The sequence below is a fragment of the Rhamphochromis longiceps genome, linkage group LG15 (genome assembly GCF_057381845.1).
Source record: "Rhamphochromis longiceps isolate RC_006_pf linkage group LG15, R_longiceps_female_GT1.1, whole genome shotgun sequence".
Taxonomy (NCBI): domain Eukaryota; kingdom Metazoa; phylum Chordata; class Actinopteri; order Cichliformes; family Cichlidae; genus Rhamphochromis; species Rhamphochromis longiceps.
Window position 1 is genome coordinate 7280769 of NC_140571.1, and position 18400 is coordinate 7299168.

At 40.4% G+C, this 18400-nt stretch overlaps 2 protein-coding genes and 1 pseudogene across 2 annotated transcripts; 1 reads left to right on the forward strand and 2 right to left on the reverse strand.

Moving 5' to 3' along the window:
• Positions 1–5635: 5635 nt before the first annotated feature.
• On the reverse strand, positions 5636–9324 carry LOC146651939 (leukotriene B4 receptor 1-like). The gene is made up of 3 exons (XM_085382642.1): positions 9301–9324; positions 7284–7303; positions 5636–6509 (listed from the first exon to the last, which is right to left on the reverse strand). The coding sequence occupies exons 1-3, from the start codon at positions 9322–9324 to the stop codon at positions 5636–5638; spliced, it is 918 nt and encodes a 305-aa protein (XP_085238768.1).
• Positions 9325–12096: 2772 nt separating this feature from the next.
• LOC146651940 (uncharacterized) lies at positions 12097–13649 on the forward strand. The gene has a single exon (XM_085382643.1). The coding sequence runs from the start codon at positions 12207–12209 to the stop codon at positions 13647–13649; it is 1443 nt and encodes a 480-aa protein (XP_085238769.1). The 5' UTR covers positions 12097–12206.
• Positions 13650–15914: 2265 nt separating this feature from the next.
• On the reverse strand, positions 15915–16902 carry LOC146651941 (leukotriene B4 receptor 1-like; annotated as a pseudogene).
• Between the last annotated feature and the right edge of the window lie 1498 nt (positions 16903–18400).

The window sequence follows — 18400 nt, forward strand, 5'->3', positions numbered from 1 at the left end:
AGAATTCTTCATCAAATAATGTGAAAACATAATACCTACATGATCCATAATGCAATCCCACTGCCACAGTCTGGTTGGAGGTTAGAATAATAGTGATGTCTTTAAACTTAACTGCAACTTTTAACTGCAAAGGCTGAAGTCATGAACCTTAAGCACAGACAAGGAGCGGATGAGTTTTCTTTTCTTTTTATTATTTAAGTCACTTTAATTTCAATTTTAGCAACAGTTGTTGTTTTTTCTATTTCTAAATTGTATATAATAGGATTGTGGGTTTAAAAGAGCTGCAGCTTTTAATAAATTGTAAAAATGTGAAAAAAATATGATCTGAAATCAGCTTCTCTCTTCAATGAGAGTTTGACAGACCAACCTTGAGTTGAAGACTGCTGCATTTGTCTCTGATTCTGGATCTGTATCCTGTTCAGCCATTTATTGGGTTATTTAGAGAAGTTGGTTTTAGTTGTACTTGTTAAGGAAATACTGGTCTACATAACATATGTATGGATTTTTTATTACTGTACTTTTGATGATTTTTGACAGTGTTGATGCAACAAACACGTTTTCTTGTGTAATTCTTTCTGTAAAGAAATGAAATAAAATTTCTGATACAAACCAAAGCAGACAAGTCTGAGCCACGAGGGTCACTGAGATCAATATATTGATGTATCCTTCATATTTCATATTCATCCACATTTTATACTTCTTTTATTTTTCTTTCAAAATTTTGTTATGCTACACTGGATAAAGATACAGTGACTTTTTGGAAATAATATACAGGACATCCAGCATATACTCGAGCTCTTTAGACTTCAGCAGCAGCATGAACCAGTGTACTGATTTCTGCTTCACCACAAATCACCCAAAATAAACTGAGGCCCCTTTCTAATTACAGACACAACAAAAAAACTTCCTTGTTTCTTTGATTTCCAGCTTAACTTGAACTCACTGTACATGCAAACAGAAACAAGGAAAGGAGCTCTTCAGAGTACCAGATTCACCGGTTGCACTGTATGATGCAGTACCACTCAACACCAGCAAAGGGCGACACAGTACACACTCTATTAATCACTGCTTTTGTTACATCTTAGATTAGATTAGATTAGATGAAACTTTATTAATCCCTCGGGTGGGTGCCTTCGGGAAATTCAGTTTCCAGTAGCAAAGCACCGAAAGAAGTTGCATGTTACAGATACATTAAGGGGAATGAGAGTAAGGATATAAGCATAAATACACCATATATACACATATACACATATATAGATACAGAATATGCAATATGGATAAATAGGATTGCTCATTTGAGTGAGTATATTGCACAGTGATTATTGCACAGTCAAATATAAGAAAGAGACAAAAAAATAAAATAAAATAATAATATTGCAAAAATTGCACCGTGTAGAAAAGTCCTACAACTCAGTTTTTCCCGCCCTCCCTTGTCCCCCTGTTTCTCCTTCCTCTCCCCTCCAGTGAGGAGTTAAACAGTCTGATGGCGTGTGGGACAAAGGAGTTTTTAAGCCTGTTGGTTTTTGACTTTGGGAGTATATCTTAGAGGTAGAAAGTAAAGTGACTAAAGAGGATAGGTATTAACAGTGCGAAACTTTATAGTCTACTTGCCTATTTTTCAAACATATGATTTGATATAACAAAAAGTACTTTTTACAGTTTTCACTCAAAATAAAAAACATGTTTGATCTGTCTTTTAAAATAACGGATTAGGGCAAGAGGCAGGGTACAGACAGGTTTGTCGCAGGGTTAACACATAGACACAGGCAACCATTTGCACTCACATTCACACCTATAGGCAATTTAGAGTTTCCAATTAACCTATCCCCACTAACTGCATGTCTTTGGACTGGGGAAGGAAACCGGAGTCACAAAATATGTTATGAGTTTGCAGGGCACCAGGCTGAAGGTCCAGCTATAGAGGAAAGAGTAAATCCACAATGGAAGGGTACCCAGGCAGAGCAGGTCTGACACAGCCAGACTCAGCATCAAACTCTGGCTCAGACTGGACATGTTCTCCCAGTTTGGCTTGAGAATGATGACAGCGATGTTTCCAGGGAATCCCAGCAGGAAGCAGATGGATAGCACCACTGCAGGAACCAGATTGGTGGAGTACCAGACAGTCCCAGTTGAATATCCAGGAGAGGAGGAGATGTTATAGGTAGCCACGGTGGAGTTGACTTGTGCCATGCTGCAAACTTGCTGATTGTTGTGCACTGAACAAGTGATGATGATGATAAATGTGCAGCCACATGAACAAGTCGTTACTTTTGGTGAAGGCAAAGAGGAACTAATAATAAAGATATTGTCAGAGAATTGTGTCCTAATATGGTGTCATTGTGCAGAAGGAGCTAGACGATTAGAAGATTTATTTTCAGCTTTCTTAATTTTACACTGCAAACATAGCCAGCTGCAACTTCCTGTTTTAATAAGTTTAGCAACACTGCTCACTTCTGCTTTTTACATGCTTTGTACAACTTGGTATGTTAAAGGGTCACGCCATAAATGTAGCGACTGAAAGACTGAAAGAGGTTGTGCCATAGCGACCAGAAGTGTCACACACACATACAGTCCCTTAGAGCTTCTGAATAACTTTGAAAGGAACATTAATACCGATAATATGCCATTTTCAAGCTGCCAAAAAGTGATTACCGCCTACAATTTGTCACTGAAATACTGTTACTACTTCAAAGTTGTTGGAAATCAGTTGTTGGTGCTTTATATCTACATCATCATCATCAAGTTTGCTGATGGCACCGTGGTAGTAGGACTCATCTCAGAGTAGGCAAAAGGAAGTTCAGCATGTTACTAGGAAGAGATACCTCTTAAAGTGGCCATGAGCATAGCTTATGTAAGAACAAAACAAAACACAGTTGCTTTGAGTATCCTTGTATCCCAAATTATTCATTTATTCGTTTATTTTTTAACCTCCTAGGACCTGGCGTCCACATATGTGGACATCACATTTTGGGTTATTTAGACCAAAATACTCAATTTTGCTCTACAAGGGCCTGATATCCACTTACGAGGACATTATACTGCTACTGTTCTATCAAAATTTTAAACGAATATCCTCATATGTGGCTCTGATTTTTCATAAAAACAAAAATAAGGTAAAAAAAAAATCTGGTAATTCTTTGTTTTTACATTCATTGGGCCCCAATATGCCCAAATATCAAAGAGAAATTAAAAATGCATGCTGTGGAAGAGTTCAGGTCTTAGGAGGTTAATTCATTCATTTATGTGTTTGATTCTTAATGAATTTCATTATTGTTCCCAACTTTTGAGTTCAGCTTTGCTTTCGATTGGTTTAATTATTCCAGTATTTTGTGTTTTTTTACATGTTAGAGTTGTAGTTACTGGTGGCAAGGAATTTATATATATATACACGTAGTTCCTTGGTTTCCTTGTATTTTGCCTCCACTATACCCCCTGTTTCTGCTATGTTAGTATAGTTCCATTGCTGTTCTCTTATTTACTTTGATGTAATTGTTGGGGTTTATTTGTTTGTTTTTTAATTCAAAGGTGCTTTATTGGCATGACATTTGGTTTTCCCTTGTGTTTTGTCTTTACTATTACTTACTGTCCCTGATTTGTTTAAGAGGATCTCCTCCCACCTGTTTACATTAGGCCATTACTCCATTTTTTGTGTTATTTTGTGAATTACAAGGTTTTGGACATTTGAGTTTCTTTGTTCTGTCCAATAAAGGCTAGCTTTAAGTTAGCAGTATAATGTGTCACATATGACCCTTCCGAAAGATATCCAGCAAGTTTGAAGCAGAAATATTGTTTCAGTGACAAGTTATAGGCGGCAATCACTTTTTAGCAGCTGGAAAATGGCATATTAGCAGCTTTAATGTTCCCTTAAAGGGTATTCAAAGGTTCCAAGGGATTGGTTGGGGTATAGGGTGTCATATATAACTCTTCTGAATGATTTCCAGTAAGTTTGGAGGAAAAAAAAGTATTTTAGTCACAAGTTATAGGCGGCAATCAGTTTTTGGCAGCTGGAAAATGGCATATTATCAGTGTTAATGTTCCTTTAAAAGGTATTCAATGCTTCAAAGGGACACTTTGGGGTATAATGTGTCACATATAACCCTTCTGAATGACATCCAGCAAGTTTGAAGCAAAAATATTGTTTCAGTGACAAGTTATAGGTGGCAATCAGTTTTTGGCAGCTTGAAAATGACATATTATCAGTATTAATATTCCTTTCAAAGTTATTCAGAACTTCTAAGAGACTGTTTGGGGTACTACTATGTGTCACATATCGTGAGTAGAATAAACCAAAGATTAGAATACAATGTGCTCAGGTTTCCTTAGATAATAGGGGCAGGTGCAGATCAGAAGAACAGGAAATGTTCCATAAGTTTGTTTTTTAAGGATGACTTGGTCAACCCTTGTTTAAAGGACAGTTGTGGACTTTTATTCTCAAAGCATTTAATGTGACCTTAAAGCTCTCAACCTCTGAATCCCAAATGAGTTGGATTAGCTATAATTCCTGGTGTGCAACTGTGTAAAGTAGGGACTTTATTGACAGTGGGGGTTTGCCTGTCATAAAATGAGGAATAAAAGTTGCCTCAGTAAGATAAACAGTAAGAGGCAGTTACAAGCCAGGTGAGGACAGTCCCCCTGTCCCCGGTTGAAAAGATGGTGTCTCAAACTGATGGTTCACAATCCTTTTATTAAACAGCCGTGTATGTGAACACACTGTAAGAGCTACAGCATACAGGACCATTTGTAAATCGAACCGTGTGTTACTTTTGCCCTTTTCCTTTTTCATTAATAACAATTAATTATCTTTACCTTACATAACATATAACAGTGAAACTTGTAAATCATTGCAATCATTAACAACCTTGTTCCCTCATCAACCAGGTGCTAAGGAACCACTTGCAACTCAGAATTGCACCTTAACAGCCGTTTTTTCTCGTTCCCGTTCCTTAACTGTCTCTCTGTGCATTAAAAATCTCACGCTTCTACTGTATAATTTACACCGCTTGATTTATCGCACCTTGTGGCTCTATAACTTTCAAAGTAAAAGCATCAGCTGGGTCCAAGCTGCAACAAAATAATAGCCAGTACAATACTTAGGTCGGCAGGGCATAATTGCAGATGCCGTGTAAGTGCATCCGCCTTCCCTGCATGTCACCGCAGACCACGCCCCACCACATACCTCCATAGGCCGACTGAGGTGGGGCAGCCATCCGGCCGAATCTACTCCCCTCCCCCCGCGAGCGGGAGAGGGAATCGGCTTTAATAATAAACAAGAATTCAGAAAGAAAAGAAAAACAAAACAAGAAATGACAAAAATGAAAAGAAAACTGAGATTATATATGAAGATTATATATGAAGATTATATATGAAGTAAATATATAAAGTTTGCATGCTGAATTCAATTTAATGTGTACATTGATTCTTTTTAATGCTTTTCCTTATTTCTTTTCCACAAACATGTAATTCCACAGCTGAGATGTTGCTTAACCTTAAAAATTTTATATTTACACCAATCACCAACAGCTTTAAAATGGAGAGCACCACACTCTGTGTGTAACAGTAGGAAAAACACGTCACCAAAGAGCTTTCACCTTCGAAATATTACTTCTGCACTGACATCACTTGACAAATATAGATTTTAAGGAATTCTGAACTTCTGTATTAACTGTTGAGTAATTTTTTCGCAGCAGGTGGCCAAACGCTTAGAAGTAAAGGCATACAGGAGTGGATTCACGGCACTATTTACAAATGTTACTGATCCAAGTATGCGCCAGCTGTCTTCAAAAATCTTCTGCAGGTTCTCATCATTTGAGTAAATAGCTGCCACACCCAGCACAGTTACGGTACGATATGGGATCCACAAGACAACAGAAGTCACAATAATGCTGGTAATCAGTCTGGTGGTCCGTGGATTGTTGAACAAGGGGGCCTGATTTACTTTTCTGTAGAGACTGATGTATGAAAAAACAATAGCAAACAGTGACACAGTTCCTACAAGAGTCTCTGTCAACACCACAGCCATCCTCTGCCCCTTGGAGGCGTACTGACTACTGCATGTTAAATGGTGCAGTTTTTCCACCGGCTGTTGAAAGACTAAAGCAGGAGTGGACAGGATGATCACAACCAGCCAGAGTGGAACCAGCAGCTTCCACGCTTTAACCTCATGTAAACTCCTCTCAAGGTACACTGCCTGAAGGTAACGCTGAACACTCAGCACAGTCACAGTCAGCAGGCTGCTAAAAATGCTGCAATAAATAAAGTACATTATGAGTTTGCAAGAAACCAGGCCTAAAGTCCAGCTTTTGAAGAAAGAGTAAATCAGTACTGGTGTGGTAAGCGTGCAGAGCAGGTCTGACACAGCCAGGTTCAGCATCAAACTTTGACTCAGACTGGACATGTTCTTCCAGTTTGGCTTGAGAATGATGACAGCGATGTTTCCAGGGAATCCCAGCAGGAAGCAGATGGACAGCACCACCGCACCAAGTGCACCACTGGACCAGAAAGAATGAGGTAAATATCCAGGAGTGGAGGAAATGTTCAAGGTAATCGCAGTAGAGTGGAGTTGTGCCATGCTGCAGGTTTGCTAACAATGTCACGCACCGAGAAAGAAGAAGAAGAAGAAGAAAGTGTGTACTTTATTGTACTTTATTGAGCCCCGTGGGGAAATTGCTCTCTGCATTTAACCCATTCACTCAGTGAAGCAGTGGGCAGCCATTGGGCGCCCGGGGAGAAAGAGATGATGATAAATGTGCAGTCAAATGAGTGAAACAGAAACTAATAACAAAGACACTGTGACGCCAATGCAAATGACAAAAAAAACAAAAAGCCAAATTAAATATAACATTTGCATTTAGTGCAGGATTTTACATGTCATGCCGCTTTCTATTCTTATTCTTTGGAAACAACAATTTTGTTACGCTCTTTGCAGTCAGTTTGACATGATTATACTCAAGAAACAGAAGTTGACAATATGAAACTAAGACAATGGCATCTCCATATGATGATAACATGAAATTAAAACCACTGGAGCAGATCATAAACAAACCTTGAGGCGAGATTATTTTGCAAACTGTTGTTCACACAAAAATGTGCTCAATAAAACTGCATCAAACCCTTCTTGCGAATTCTTTAGGTATTAATGCATGTAGTACACATCCTTTACTATTCAAATGGAGTTTATGCAAAAGTTCAATAAGGAAGACCTGTAATCACTCATCTTGCTGCTTTCCTGGATGTTCGGCTGCTTTTCTGTTCTTTTAATGACTACCACTTTTCCACACTCAATCTCAATACTGAAATCATTACTCTAGTCCGATCATCTGGTTTCAGTTGTTGCTGTCAGTCATTCTCCTTTTCAGAATCCCTTTCCATTTAACAACCTCCTTCCAATCTCCACCTTAGACACCTCAGCCAGAGCTCCATCCAGCCTCATTCATCTTCACCACCACCAGTGTCTGGAGGGTCCTGTCCTAAATCCTATTACTGCATGGATTCTGTTCTTCCATGGTGGGTCATCAATATAAAAATTGATTAAAGCCAGAAAAAAGGTTGTGTTGTTGGATAATTGAAACAATGAGATGTTAAAAGGAACACACATCATTTTAATTATAAAAAAATAGTGTGCCATCTGCTGGTCACTTAACTCTTGGCCTCACTGTAAAATGCAGACAGTGGTATTTCTCCCAATCACTTTGCTATGATAATATATACTCAGCACGTTTCTGTAGAGACTGATGTATGCAAAAACAATGACATAAAATGACCCAAATCCTATCAGGAACCCTGTCAACAGCGAAGCCACACTCCGGCCCTTTGAGCAATAGTGAGATTTGCAGCATGTTATTGCTCATCTTTTACCAGGAGAAACACTAAAACAGGAATAGACAGGATCATTGTGACCTGCCAGAGTGGAAGCAGCAGCCTGCTTGCTTCAACTTCATCTAACTTCATCCCAATGTAGACCATCTGAAGATAATGCTGGACACTCACAAATCACAGTCGGTATAAACATTGCAGTAGCCAAGCTACATTGCTCGGCTACTGCAATGTCCAGCTGTAAAGGAAAGAGTAAAACCACACTTGAATAGCAAGCAGCATGCATAGCAGGTCTGACACAGCCAGGAAGCAGGTAGACTTTACCGCTGTGGGAGATGTTGAGTTGTTCCTTGCTGCAAGCCAGATGGCAGTGTTGTACACGGAACGACTGATAGTGATACATGTGCACTCAGGTGAACAAGATGTAGTCGAATAGGAACAAATAAAAAGGAAACTTTAATGCTGAACATTTGCCTTCATGGTTTCAGGATTTTTGCATAGCTCTTTCCATGAATCTTTATTTTTAATCTATAGATTCCTACAGAACACCAGTGTAAGAACACCTGGAAGTAGAAATCAAACACTAATTTTTATACTCAAATATTTATGGCTATATTTATTGGATCTTTTCTACTTTTTAAGCACTTTGAGACACATGGAACTAACATGAGGACATCTCCATCTGATGATCATATAAAAAAAACCCAGAACAGAAACTAAAGGAGACTCAAGGTGTGTTTTGTGACCAAATTCTGTTTACACAGAATGTGCTTAATAAAACTGCATTAAATCCTGTTGTGTTTCCTGTAGTGTTAGAAACCAAACTGCACCACTGGTGTTGTTGTAAAAAGAGGAAGCAAAATGTTGTTGAGCGATATAGTTAAGATGGCGAACTGATGAACACACATGAAACGTCCTGCTGCATTATGTAAGTTTACGTGTTGTGTTCATTAAAAGGCACTTGTTCCTTGCTGAGGACTTGTGTCAGCTACCATCCTGCTATTCGTGCAAATTTTTTAAGCATTCATGTGTATAATACACATAATTTACCATTAAAACTATGTGGGATCATGTTCAAGGAGAGGGGAGGAGCTTGTGTAATAAATTGACTACAGCTGCATGTAGCAGCAAAACTGGCTGTTAAAATAAAACTGCAGGGGTTTCAAAAAAGGGTTACCCTTGGCTCATTTATGTGGCATTTGCATGCTCATTCAAACATAAATTTAAATTTAACATGGCTAACTGCAAAAATCAGCAGCAAATTTCCTTTAACAAAAGCATTGCTGTTCTATGCACATTTCTGTCACGGTTCTGGGTCGATTCGACCCAGTATTTTGAGTTCTGATGTTTTGGTTTATTTTTGAAGGTTTGCTGTGTTTTTCGGGTGACAATTTCATGTGTATATATTTGTTGAACCCACCCAGATCGGTGTCCACATGGCTCAGACTTTGACCTCAAACATGATGCTGTCGTTAAATTCAAACCTACATTCATTCTGCTGGACTGGTTCATCCATCTGCATGTCTATAGATTTTTTGGTAACTTTTGCCAACCAGAAGTATACCTATACAAGGTTGCCTCAGGGATTCCAGAATAGCCCCACTCTTTATGCAGAAGCTCTAAGAAAACCCATGTCATTTTGCACGCTTCCTGCCCCAGGTAAATTCCTGCTATACGTTGATGATATTTTGATTACAGGCTACACACAGACTAATTGCGTAGCAAACACACTGACAGTTTTGCAACATCTAGCGGAGCAAGGCCATAAAGTCTCACAGCATAAATTGCACTTGTGGAGCCAAGAAGTAACGTACCTTGGCCACAGACTGACAGGACAAGGCAGACAGCTGTTAGACAGCAGAAAAGTAGCTGTACAATACGCTTCTAAGCCTGTCACCAAACAACAAATGATGAGTTATTTAGGTCTCTGCAACTTTTGCAGATGTTGGATACCTGAATATGCACTGCCCAACCTTTGCAAAACTTGATCTATGGCAAACACTTAGCTCTGAAAGATGAAATAGAATGGACACCAGAGGCAGACAAAGCATTTATTGACTTAAAACTTGCCCTGCAAACAAGCACAGCTTTAGCTTTGCCTGACTGTGACAAGCACTCTCCTTCCTGCGGTAGTAGATGGTGCCGAACACAGCTGTATGCAGAAGCGAACTGAAAAAATGAAACCCCGACCAGACATTTTTAGTACACTGCAGCCTACTGTTTTAGAAGCGAAAGCCCTTATTTCCTCTTTTTCAGCACAGAGTGCAGAACTAGCGGCTATCATACGTGCATGCTGCGCAAAGGTCGAGAAATAGAAATATATAAATATTCACACTGACAGTCAATATGCGTTGCACACCAAAAAAGATAATTCAGAAATTACTGAAGGCAATAACTTTGCAGACCGAGCAGCAAAGAAGGCAGCACAGCAACCTGTACAGACTTTGATGTCTGAAACCTCACATCTAATACCCCTTGGTAAGTCTAAAAAAAAGTACCCCTTATGAGGTCCTAGAGCCAAAAATCGACCACGCCATAAAAAGTGCTATAAAAAGATTATACATTAATATTTTTTCCACTTTAAATTAGCCAATCTTTTAGACCTACTTCTCCTTGAAATATTCATGTCAAGTTTTAATTACATTTCGCGGATTTTAACCCTCTATATCCCGGTTTTGTCACATGAGCGCACGGCCGTTTTTGGCGAAAAAAATTAAATATTTTCCATAAAATACATTTGAAAGTTATATTTTATTGTACTTTTAATTAGGCCTTTGGATGGACTAAAGATTGGCACCAACAGTCATTTCGATCGCCTTTTATTTTTTTTGCAGGAGCACATTTCATAAAATGCACACACTATCGGTCCTAATCGACCACGCCATAAAAAGTGCTATAAAAAATTTATATATTAATATTTTATTCCACTTTAAATTAGCCAATCTTTTAGACCTACTTCTCCTTGAAATATTCATGTCAAGTTTTAATTACATTTCGCGGATTTTAACCCTTTATATCCCGGTTTCGTCACATGAGCGCACTGCTTTTTTTGCCCCAAAAAACAAAAAACTTGAATATTTTCCAAAAAAAACATTTGAGGTAATATTCAATTGTTATTAAAATTAGGCCTTTAGATGGACTAAAGATTGGCACCAACAGTCATTTCGATCGCCTTTTTTTTTTTTTTTCAGGACCAGAAAATGGTCTCCAGGCGGCAAATGCTCCTCCTCTAGGCCGAAATAAGTGCATCTTGCCGGGGTAAGTCGCGACGATTACCGGGGCACGATCACCGGGGACCCCTTTTTCCAGCACACGCCCGATACCACGTGACAACAAATACGTCATTTCCTGTTGACTAAAAAAAAAAAAGCACCCTCTCACGGTCCTAGGGACCGAAAATGGTCCCGCCCGATCAGCGGGCGAAGCCGCTGCTGCACGCCGGAAATGAGGCTTCATTTCCCGCAGGTCTCTCTAAGCAGCCCGCTGTTTTCCAGCCCGGGGTCAAATGTGGAGCAAGGGCACCACCCGGTGGACAAATAAAAAAATTACAATTCTAAGGCCTCTTCTCCAAAACAAAAACGAAACCTAAGCCATCACCCAGATGTTAACGGTATAAATCCTGCAGTGAAAAATAGCGTTTATAATGGGTTTCAATGGGGCGATTTATGGCTCTAGGACCTCATGTGGATGGCGGTTTGTAGCTTAGCCACTTTAAGCTAATCTAATAAACGGAGACGGCAATTCTAAAGAAAAAAGAAAAAAAAAGGGTTGGAAGGTTTGGCTATATTCTATTCAACACAGTGAAAATGGCCTAATATTAAAAAACGCTGTGGATGAAAAATGGCTGTAGGTCCTACAGAGGGATACCACTTGATGTACTTAAAGACGAACAGAAAGCCGCACCTATTGCAGAGCGTAAGAAATGGCTAAAGTGTGGAGCAGAACTACACAATGACTTACTGACCTGTAATGGCAAACCAGTACTGCCAACATCCCTACACTAGACAGCAGCATTAGCGACACACGGAACAGCACGTGTGTCGAAAGGGGGGAATGTCAGATATCCTCCCTAAGCACTTCACGGGAGACCTTTTTTCCACTGCCTCTCACTAGTGAGCCTATTAATAAGTCTATAAGAGAAACCACCCTAGCAGAGTGGATGACTAAATTATTTGAGAATAAAGAGATTCTCTCCAGTGTTTTGCAGGTTGCAACCAGGTGATTGGATCCACCGAAGCCACTGCAAAAAAGTGAGTGACAACACAAGCATAGACGCCGGTTCCCCCGACTCCTAGGTGTTCCCTGGTGGAGGAAAGGGCTGTTTGGGTATATCCCGCCCTTTTGTCTTCTCGCCAGTGGTCTACTCACCTGGAGCCCGGGTGTGCCTGGTCATCATGAAGAACCTTGTCCTCATAATGACTGGCATTGCGCTCCTAGTGAGCCTACTGATACTCACCTGGAGAGACAAGGACCCACAGCACCACCTGCAGAAGAAATGGTCATATGACAACTTACACCTGAAGGATATGGATAAAGAGCATAACCACCCCTGGCTGAACAATGCCTGGTACCGGTACGTCTACAACCGAGTACATACAGAAGACAACCACACTGGCTGCTACGTCTGTTCACACCTCCCAACAACAGCAATGCAAGCCACCCTATATGGAAAATCACCCAGCCTTTCCGAAGCCCTATGTATATTCTACAAGGCCACCAGCGGAACATGTTCCCCCGAAGACATCTTCGCCTTCAAGTTGGAGTTAAAAAGACAAGTCACAAAAATCGACCTGCGACGGTGTAATGGAACACTGATCAACTATAAACCTAATGAGGTAGTGTTCTGTACACCAGAGATCTCAGACTGGAACTACAGCTGTGATGACCGATACTGGGTACACCTGAATGCGACCAATGACAAGGGAAAATCTTTCAACGTCAGGAGGGAACCAGGAATACAACATCCAATGTGTTTCATCTTCGCATACGGCAACAGAAAGCTGGGGATGCACCAAAACTGCTCCCAGACTTTCCGCATGCCGCAGGACAGAAAGGCACGGATAAGCTTCCTGAATGGCACATATTGGGTGCAGGGTACAGCTTGGGCATGTGGCTCAAAGACATACTTCACCATCCCACCCAACAGCACCGGACTCTGCGCCCCAATTTTAGTGTCAGACCGCACATTCAGAATATTCCATCAGGACCAACCAAGACGCAAGAGGAGCACTGATGACGTGCAACCTCATGATCCAATCTGGGGCAGTGATGTGCCAGCGGAGTTCAAGTTGTGGACCACCGGACAGAAAGTCCTGCACTCACTTTTCCCATGGATCGGGAATGGAAAAAACATGCTAAGAATCGAGACTCTTGACTACCGATTTGGACTTTTCCTGAACAGCTCAACATGGATAAACAAGGCTCAGAATGAGGAAATCGACGCGATCAGAATAGTGGTCATGCAACACAGAGTCGCCCTGGACATGATTCTCGCTGAGAGAGGGGGCCTCTGTGTCTTATTCAACACCACTTGCTGCACCTATATTCCAGATAACGTGCATTCTTTGACCATGACCACCGCCCTGGAGAAGTTACGACAACTGAGTAATGCACAGCAACAAGACTATGTCATGAACACAGAAGATTGGCTGACCTGGCTGCTGAGCGGCAGCTGGAGGACCCTCATGATCAAAGGACTTGTCTTGATAGGAGTTCTTCTTTTATTGCTTTGCATGTTCTCAACTTGCATTCTACCCTGTATCAGATCGATGATTGACAAAATGGTACAGGCCACAGTGATCACCTATGTTGGACTGCCACAAGAAGATTTAGTATAGGAACACACACTCTCACACATACTGAATGATGCTACAATTGAAAATGTTATAAGAAGCAAGTGATTGTTAGCTGATAATAAAGTATGATTGAAGTGGTGAAATACGGTAACAACAGGGAGGAATGTTAGGGAGTTTTTATTGTTTTATTTGCTTATGCTTCAAAAGTTATGTTATACATATTTCACCAGACAGTTTTCTGTAGAAACAGGAAGCTGACCCTGTGACACTGACAAGAGACCAGCACAGAAATACATATCCGCAGAAGTTGACTTGCATTATATTATTCTTAGAAATTGACCTGCAACACACATACTCTGTGACACACACACACACACACACACACAGCTTGCATGCAGACAGACATCAGGACCTGCGTAACAGGAAATGTGATTATATTTGCATATTGACGATGTAACCTATAAAAATAAACGAATACTTCAGTTCGGTGTGATTTGCTCTGAGCTTTTCACCCGTGCAGCACGTTAACCTACACAAGTGTCTCATTGTTGTTTATTCACCTGACTGTTTGTTAACTGTAAATCTCTGACAAGATCAGAGTGGGTTGCCAGAGCGTTCTCACTCCCGAGGCGTAACATGTCGACGTTTTGTCACGTCCCGCGGCGTTCCTGAGGAACGCGAAAGGAGACCATCGGCGTTCTTATGGTACGCGGCGGGTTATGGCTGGAATCCAGTGAATGACACTCCCGCGGTAATAGACGTTCCAGCCCTGTATTCCAGCCCTAAACCTAACCAGGTCTTTAATGATGTTAAATAGCGTGTTTCTAAGCGATTTGAAGAAAAAGAGCGAACATGTGTAGATTCAGTCCAGACGGTTCTCATATGTCCTCTTTTTTCCGAGGTTGTCATTTAGGAACGTGGTGGGTAGCCGAAAGCGTAATATGGTGACGATTTGTCACCTAGCGTAAAATGTTACGCTTTGGGAGTGAGAACGGGTTGGGGTTGCAGATTCCTGAGGACCTGCATGAAGCCTGTTGTTGTGCTTCATCTTTTTGCTTTGAGCCCGTGATGGAATTAATCTAGTAGTTTTTTTTCTTCTAATTTTTATTTTATTGACAAGGCAGACAAAATTTTATGTGTTTTGAATATGTTTATTTTGTTTGCATGTGAGAACGTTTTGAATTTTGCATTTTTGTAACACAACATATTTGAATGTTTTTCAGTGCTAACATAAAAGAAAAGAACCAATATTATAATGTTAGTGGGGTTTTTTTTTTATGAATTTAGATGTCTGCATCCATTTATACTGCACTCAATGATATTTAGATTAACATTTTATATTTTCCTACAGTTGAATTGTTTTAACCATCACACCATACAAGCTCATACAAAAAGTTTGCCTGTAACCAAAAATTAACCAAAACTGTAAAATATTATAACTTTGACAATAAAAGTTCTAACTTCTATGTACAGTTGCTTGCACAATGAAAAAGTCCAGTCTTTATTTTTGGGTAGTGTGGCGGAGGGCCTCGGGTTGTCCCTGTTGAGCATCTACATTAAGTGTCATATCTCAGATGTGTGACCTCTGTAATAAGGAAAAATCCATAAAACATTGGTTCTGGGAATCCTGACGCCTCTAGTACTGGTTTGTCTATAAGTGCTGTAGTCTCTTCTGTGGGAGTTTTCCATACATTCAATGTATTTCAATGGAAGGTAAACTGCCAGCTCTCTCTGGCTGTACGAGAGAGAGGTGGCACTTGCACCAAAACCACATTCAGTTCAGCACCCCAGTAAGTACAAAGCTACCCCCCCCCCCACCCCTTCCCTCTCCCTGCTAATAGCAGTGACAATGCTATAACTAAGAGAAAAAACAACAATCCTTGGATATAGAATGCTTTAAAAAGAAACAAGAATTGAGAAAAAAGAAAACCAAAACAAGAAAAGAAAAGAATCCGTCATTCCGTATTTCCATAAAAACTAATGTGCAAAAAAAGCAAAAAAAGAAAGAGAAAATGGAGATTATACCATAAATTAAGGTAATAATTGATTGCCTATAATGGTATTTCATTTAATATGTACATTGATTCTTTTTAGTGTTTAGTGTTTTCATAATTCTTTTCCACAAAGATGTATATCCTCTGTTTGAGGACCAGCTGTAATCAGCACACCGCTGGTTTGATGGCAGATGTTGCTTAACCTCAAAGTTTATCGTTACACGAGCAATCACCAACAGCTGTCTGTGATAGAGTGGATGGCACACTGTGTGTATCAATGGGATAGAGGAGATTTTTTGACTTAATTTCCCAATCAGCTTTTGTCATTGAGTTGCTTCTCCAGCAGTGAGATCTGTGGACATAGTTTGGGAAAATCTGAACTTCTGTATGAAAAGTTGAGCAGATTTGTGGCACAGGCTGGACAAACGATTAGAAGTAAAGGCATACAGGAGTGGATTCAGGGCACTGTTTACAAATATTATTGCTGCAACAGTGCGCCTAATGTCATCACAAAATGTCAGCAGGCCCTCGTTCTTTAGGGAAATCGCTGCCATGCTAATTACATTACTGACCAGATATGGCGCCCACAGGACAACCAAGGTCACAGTGATGCTGGTAATCAGTCTGGTGGTCTGTGGATTGTTGAAAAGTACTGCCCGACTCACTTTTCTGTACAGATTGATGTATGAAAAAACAATGACAGAAAGCGACACAAATCCTACAAGAGTCTCTGACAACACCACAGCCATCCTCTGGCCCTCGAAGGAGTATTGATTACTGCATGTTGTCCATCGCTGATCTTCAGATAACTGTCGAAAAACTAAAGCAGGAGTGGACAGGATCATCGAAGCCAGCCAGAGCGGAAGCAGCAGCATCTTTGCTCTTACCCTATTTAAACTCCTCTGCAGGTGAACGACGTGAAGGTATCGCTGGACACTCAGCACAGTCACAGTCAGCAGGCTGGTATAAAGACTGCAATACACAAAGTATGTTATGATTTTGCAGCCCACCAGCCTAAAGGTCCACCCATAGAGGAATGAGTAAATCCACAGTGGAAGGGTAACCAAGCACAGCAGGTCTGACACAGCCAGACTCAGCATCAAACTTTGACTCAAACTGGACATGTTCTCCCAGTTTGGCTTGAGAATGATCACAGCAATGTTTCCAGGGAATCCCATCAGGAAGCAGACGGACATCACTACTGCAGGAACCAGACCCCTGGAGTCCAAGGAAGGATGAGGTGAATCTCCAGGAGAGGAAGAGATGTTAGAAGTAACCATGGTGGAGTTGAATTGTGCCATGCTGCAAACTTGCTGACTGTTGTGCACTGAACAAGTGATGATGATGATAAATGTGCAGCCACATGAACAAGTCGTTACTTTTGATGAAGTCAAAGAGGAACTAATAATAAAGATACTGTGATGCTGATCCAAACATTTGCATTGATGGTTTCAGGATTTTTGCATGACTTTTTCTATAAATCTTTGCATTTATTTCCATTTATTCAGAGAGCACCAGTGTAAGAACATCTAGAAACAAAAATTAAACTTTATCACTTTGATGTCATCAAATTGTAGATTTTCTACAATTTGAGCCATTAAACATCATAGAAGCCTAGAAATGTGGGTGGACAGCTATGTTTTTTTGGTTTTTTTTTGTTGTTTTTTTACAATGAGGACAGCATTTATTGGGAGCTGTGGATGTGTTTATTTTATTTCCAGCTGGGCATTTCTGGATTTTTGCATTTTTGTATCCAAGCATATTTGCATGTCTTTCGCTAACTTTCACATGAGCTTTTTTTAGACATAGAGTGGAAAATGAAACCACATCAAATGTTTTTTCCACCTGCAAATCATCATAAGATATTTTTTTTTGTTGTTGTTTTTTTAACCGTCATGGTCCTGAGTCTGACGACTCAGTGTTTTGTGTTTCCATCTGGCCGGGCAATAACATGAGTGAGGCACAAGCTCATTATTAGCTCATTCCCTCTCTTATCCTGTTCATCTTAGTCTTGTCTCTGTCTGTTCTTCCTACCATCCCCTATATGTAGTCTGTCATGTCCCCATGCTTGTTTATCTTTTGTCTATGCCAAGTTTGTGTGTCTTAGCATAAACACTCACTGTTTACTAGAGACAAAGACCATATCTATAATCACCCTCTTGGTTATCTGAATCTCCAAAGACTGTTATTTCTCCTGAGCTAATCCCTCCACTAATCTTAACCCCAGGGTGAGAGCAGCCAGGGCCAGGTTCCAGCCAGTCCCTGAACCTTTCCTTGTTCCTAGGGTGAGGCTGTCCCATACCCAACTTGTCCCTCCAACTCTCAAGGTGAGATCAATTGGGGTCTATTCTGTCCATACACTCGTCCCTCTTCCTCGGGTGAAGGTAACAAAGACCCAGGAGGTGAGATGGTGGTGCTCAGTGGCAAAGACATCTGATGATTTGATGTATCAGAACTGTTATGTGCAGGCCGGTGTACCAGGTGTTTACATCTGAGTCAGACAGGAAGCAGGACATGCATGCAGTAAAGGGAAGTTGCAGAGGAGGGTGGCTGGGGTGTTTTCAAGCCATAGGTGGAAATTGAGGAGCGTGAGCATAGGGACTTAAATGATGCAGTGAGATTCACACCTATTAAATATCCCAAGATCTGCCACTGGATCCTTGAAGTCTTTGTAAATACGTCTGAACATTGTGAGATTATTATATTATCTTATGCCACGTTAGACCCCTAATTAAAGATTGTGAAATCATTATGTAGTTTTAGTTTGCATTATTCTCCTGACTTAGAAGAAGGTGATAA

What these genes read in the sequence shown, in the direction of transcription:
- LOC146651940 (XM_085382643.1), top strand. Translation starts at nt 12,207, where the DNA reads ATGAAGAACCTTGTCCTCATAATGACTGGCATTGCGCTCCTAGTGAGC.
- LOC146651939 (XM_085382642.1), bottom strand. Translation starts at nt 9,324, where the DNA reads ATGAACCAGTCCAGCAGAATGAAT. An exon ending in ACCAGTCCAGCAGAATGAAT is followed by an intron (nt 7,304 to 9,300) that starts GTAGGTTTGAAT and finishes TGATCGGACTAG; the next exon opens with AGTAATGATTTCAGTATTGA. An exon ending in AGTAATGATTTCAGTATTGA is followed by an intron (nt 6,510 to 7,283) that starts GATTGAGTGTGG and finishes TCCTGGATATTT; the next exon opens with ACCTCATTCTTTCTGGTCCA.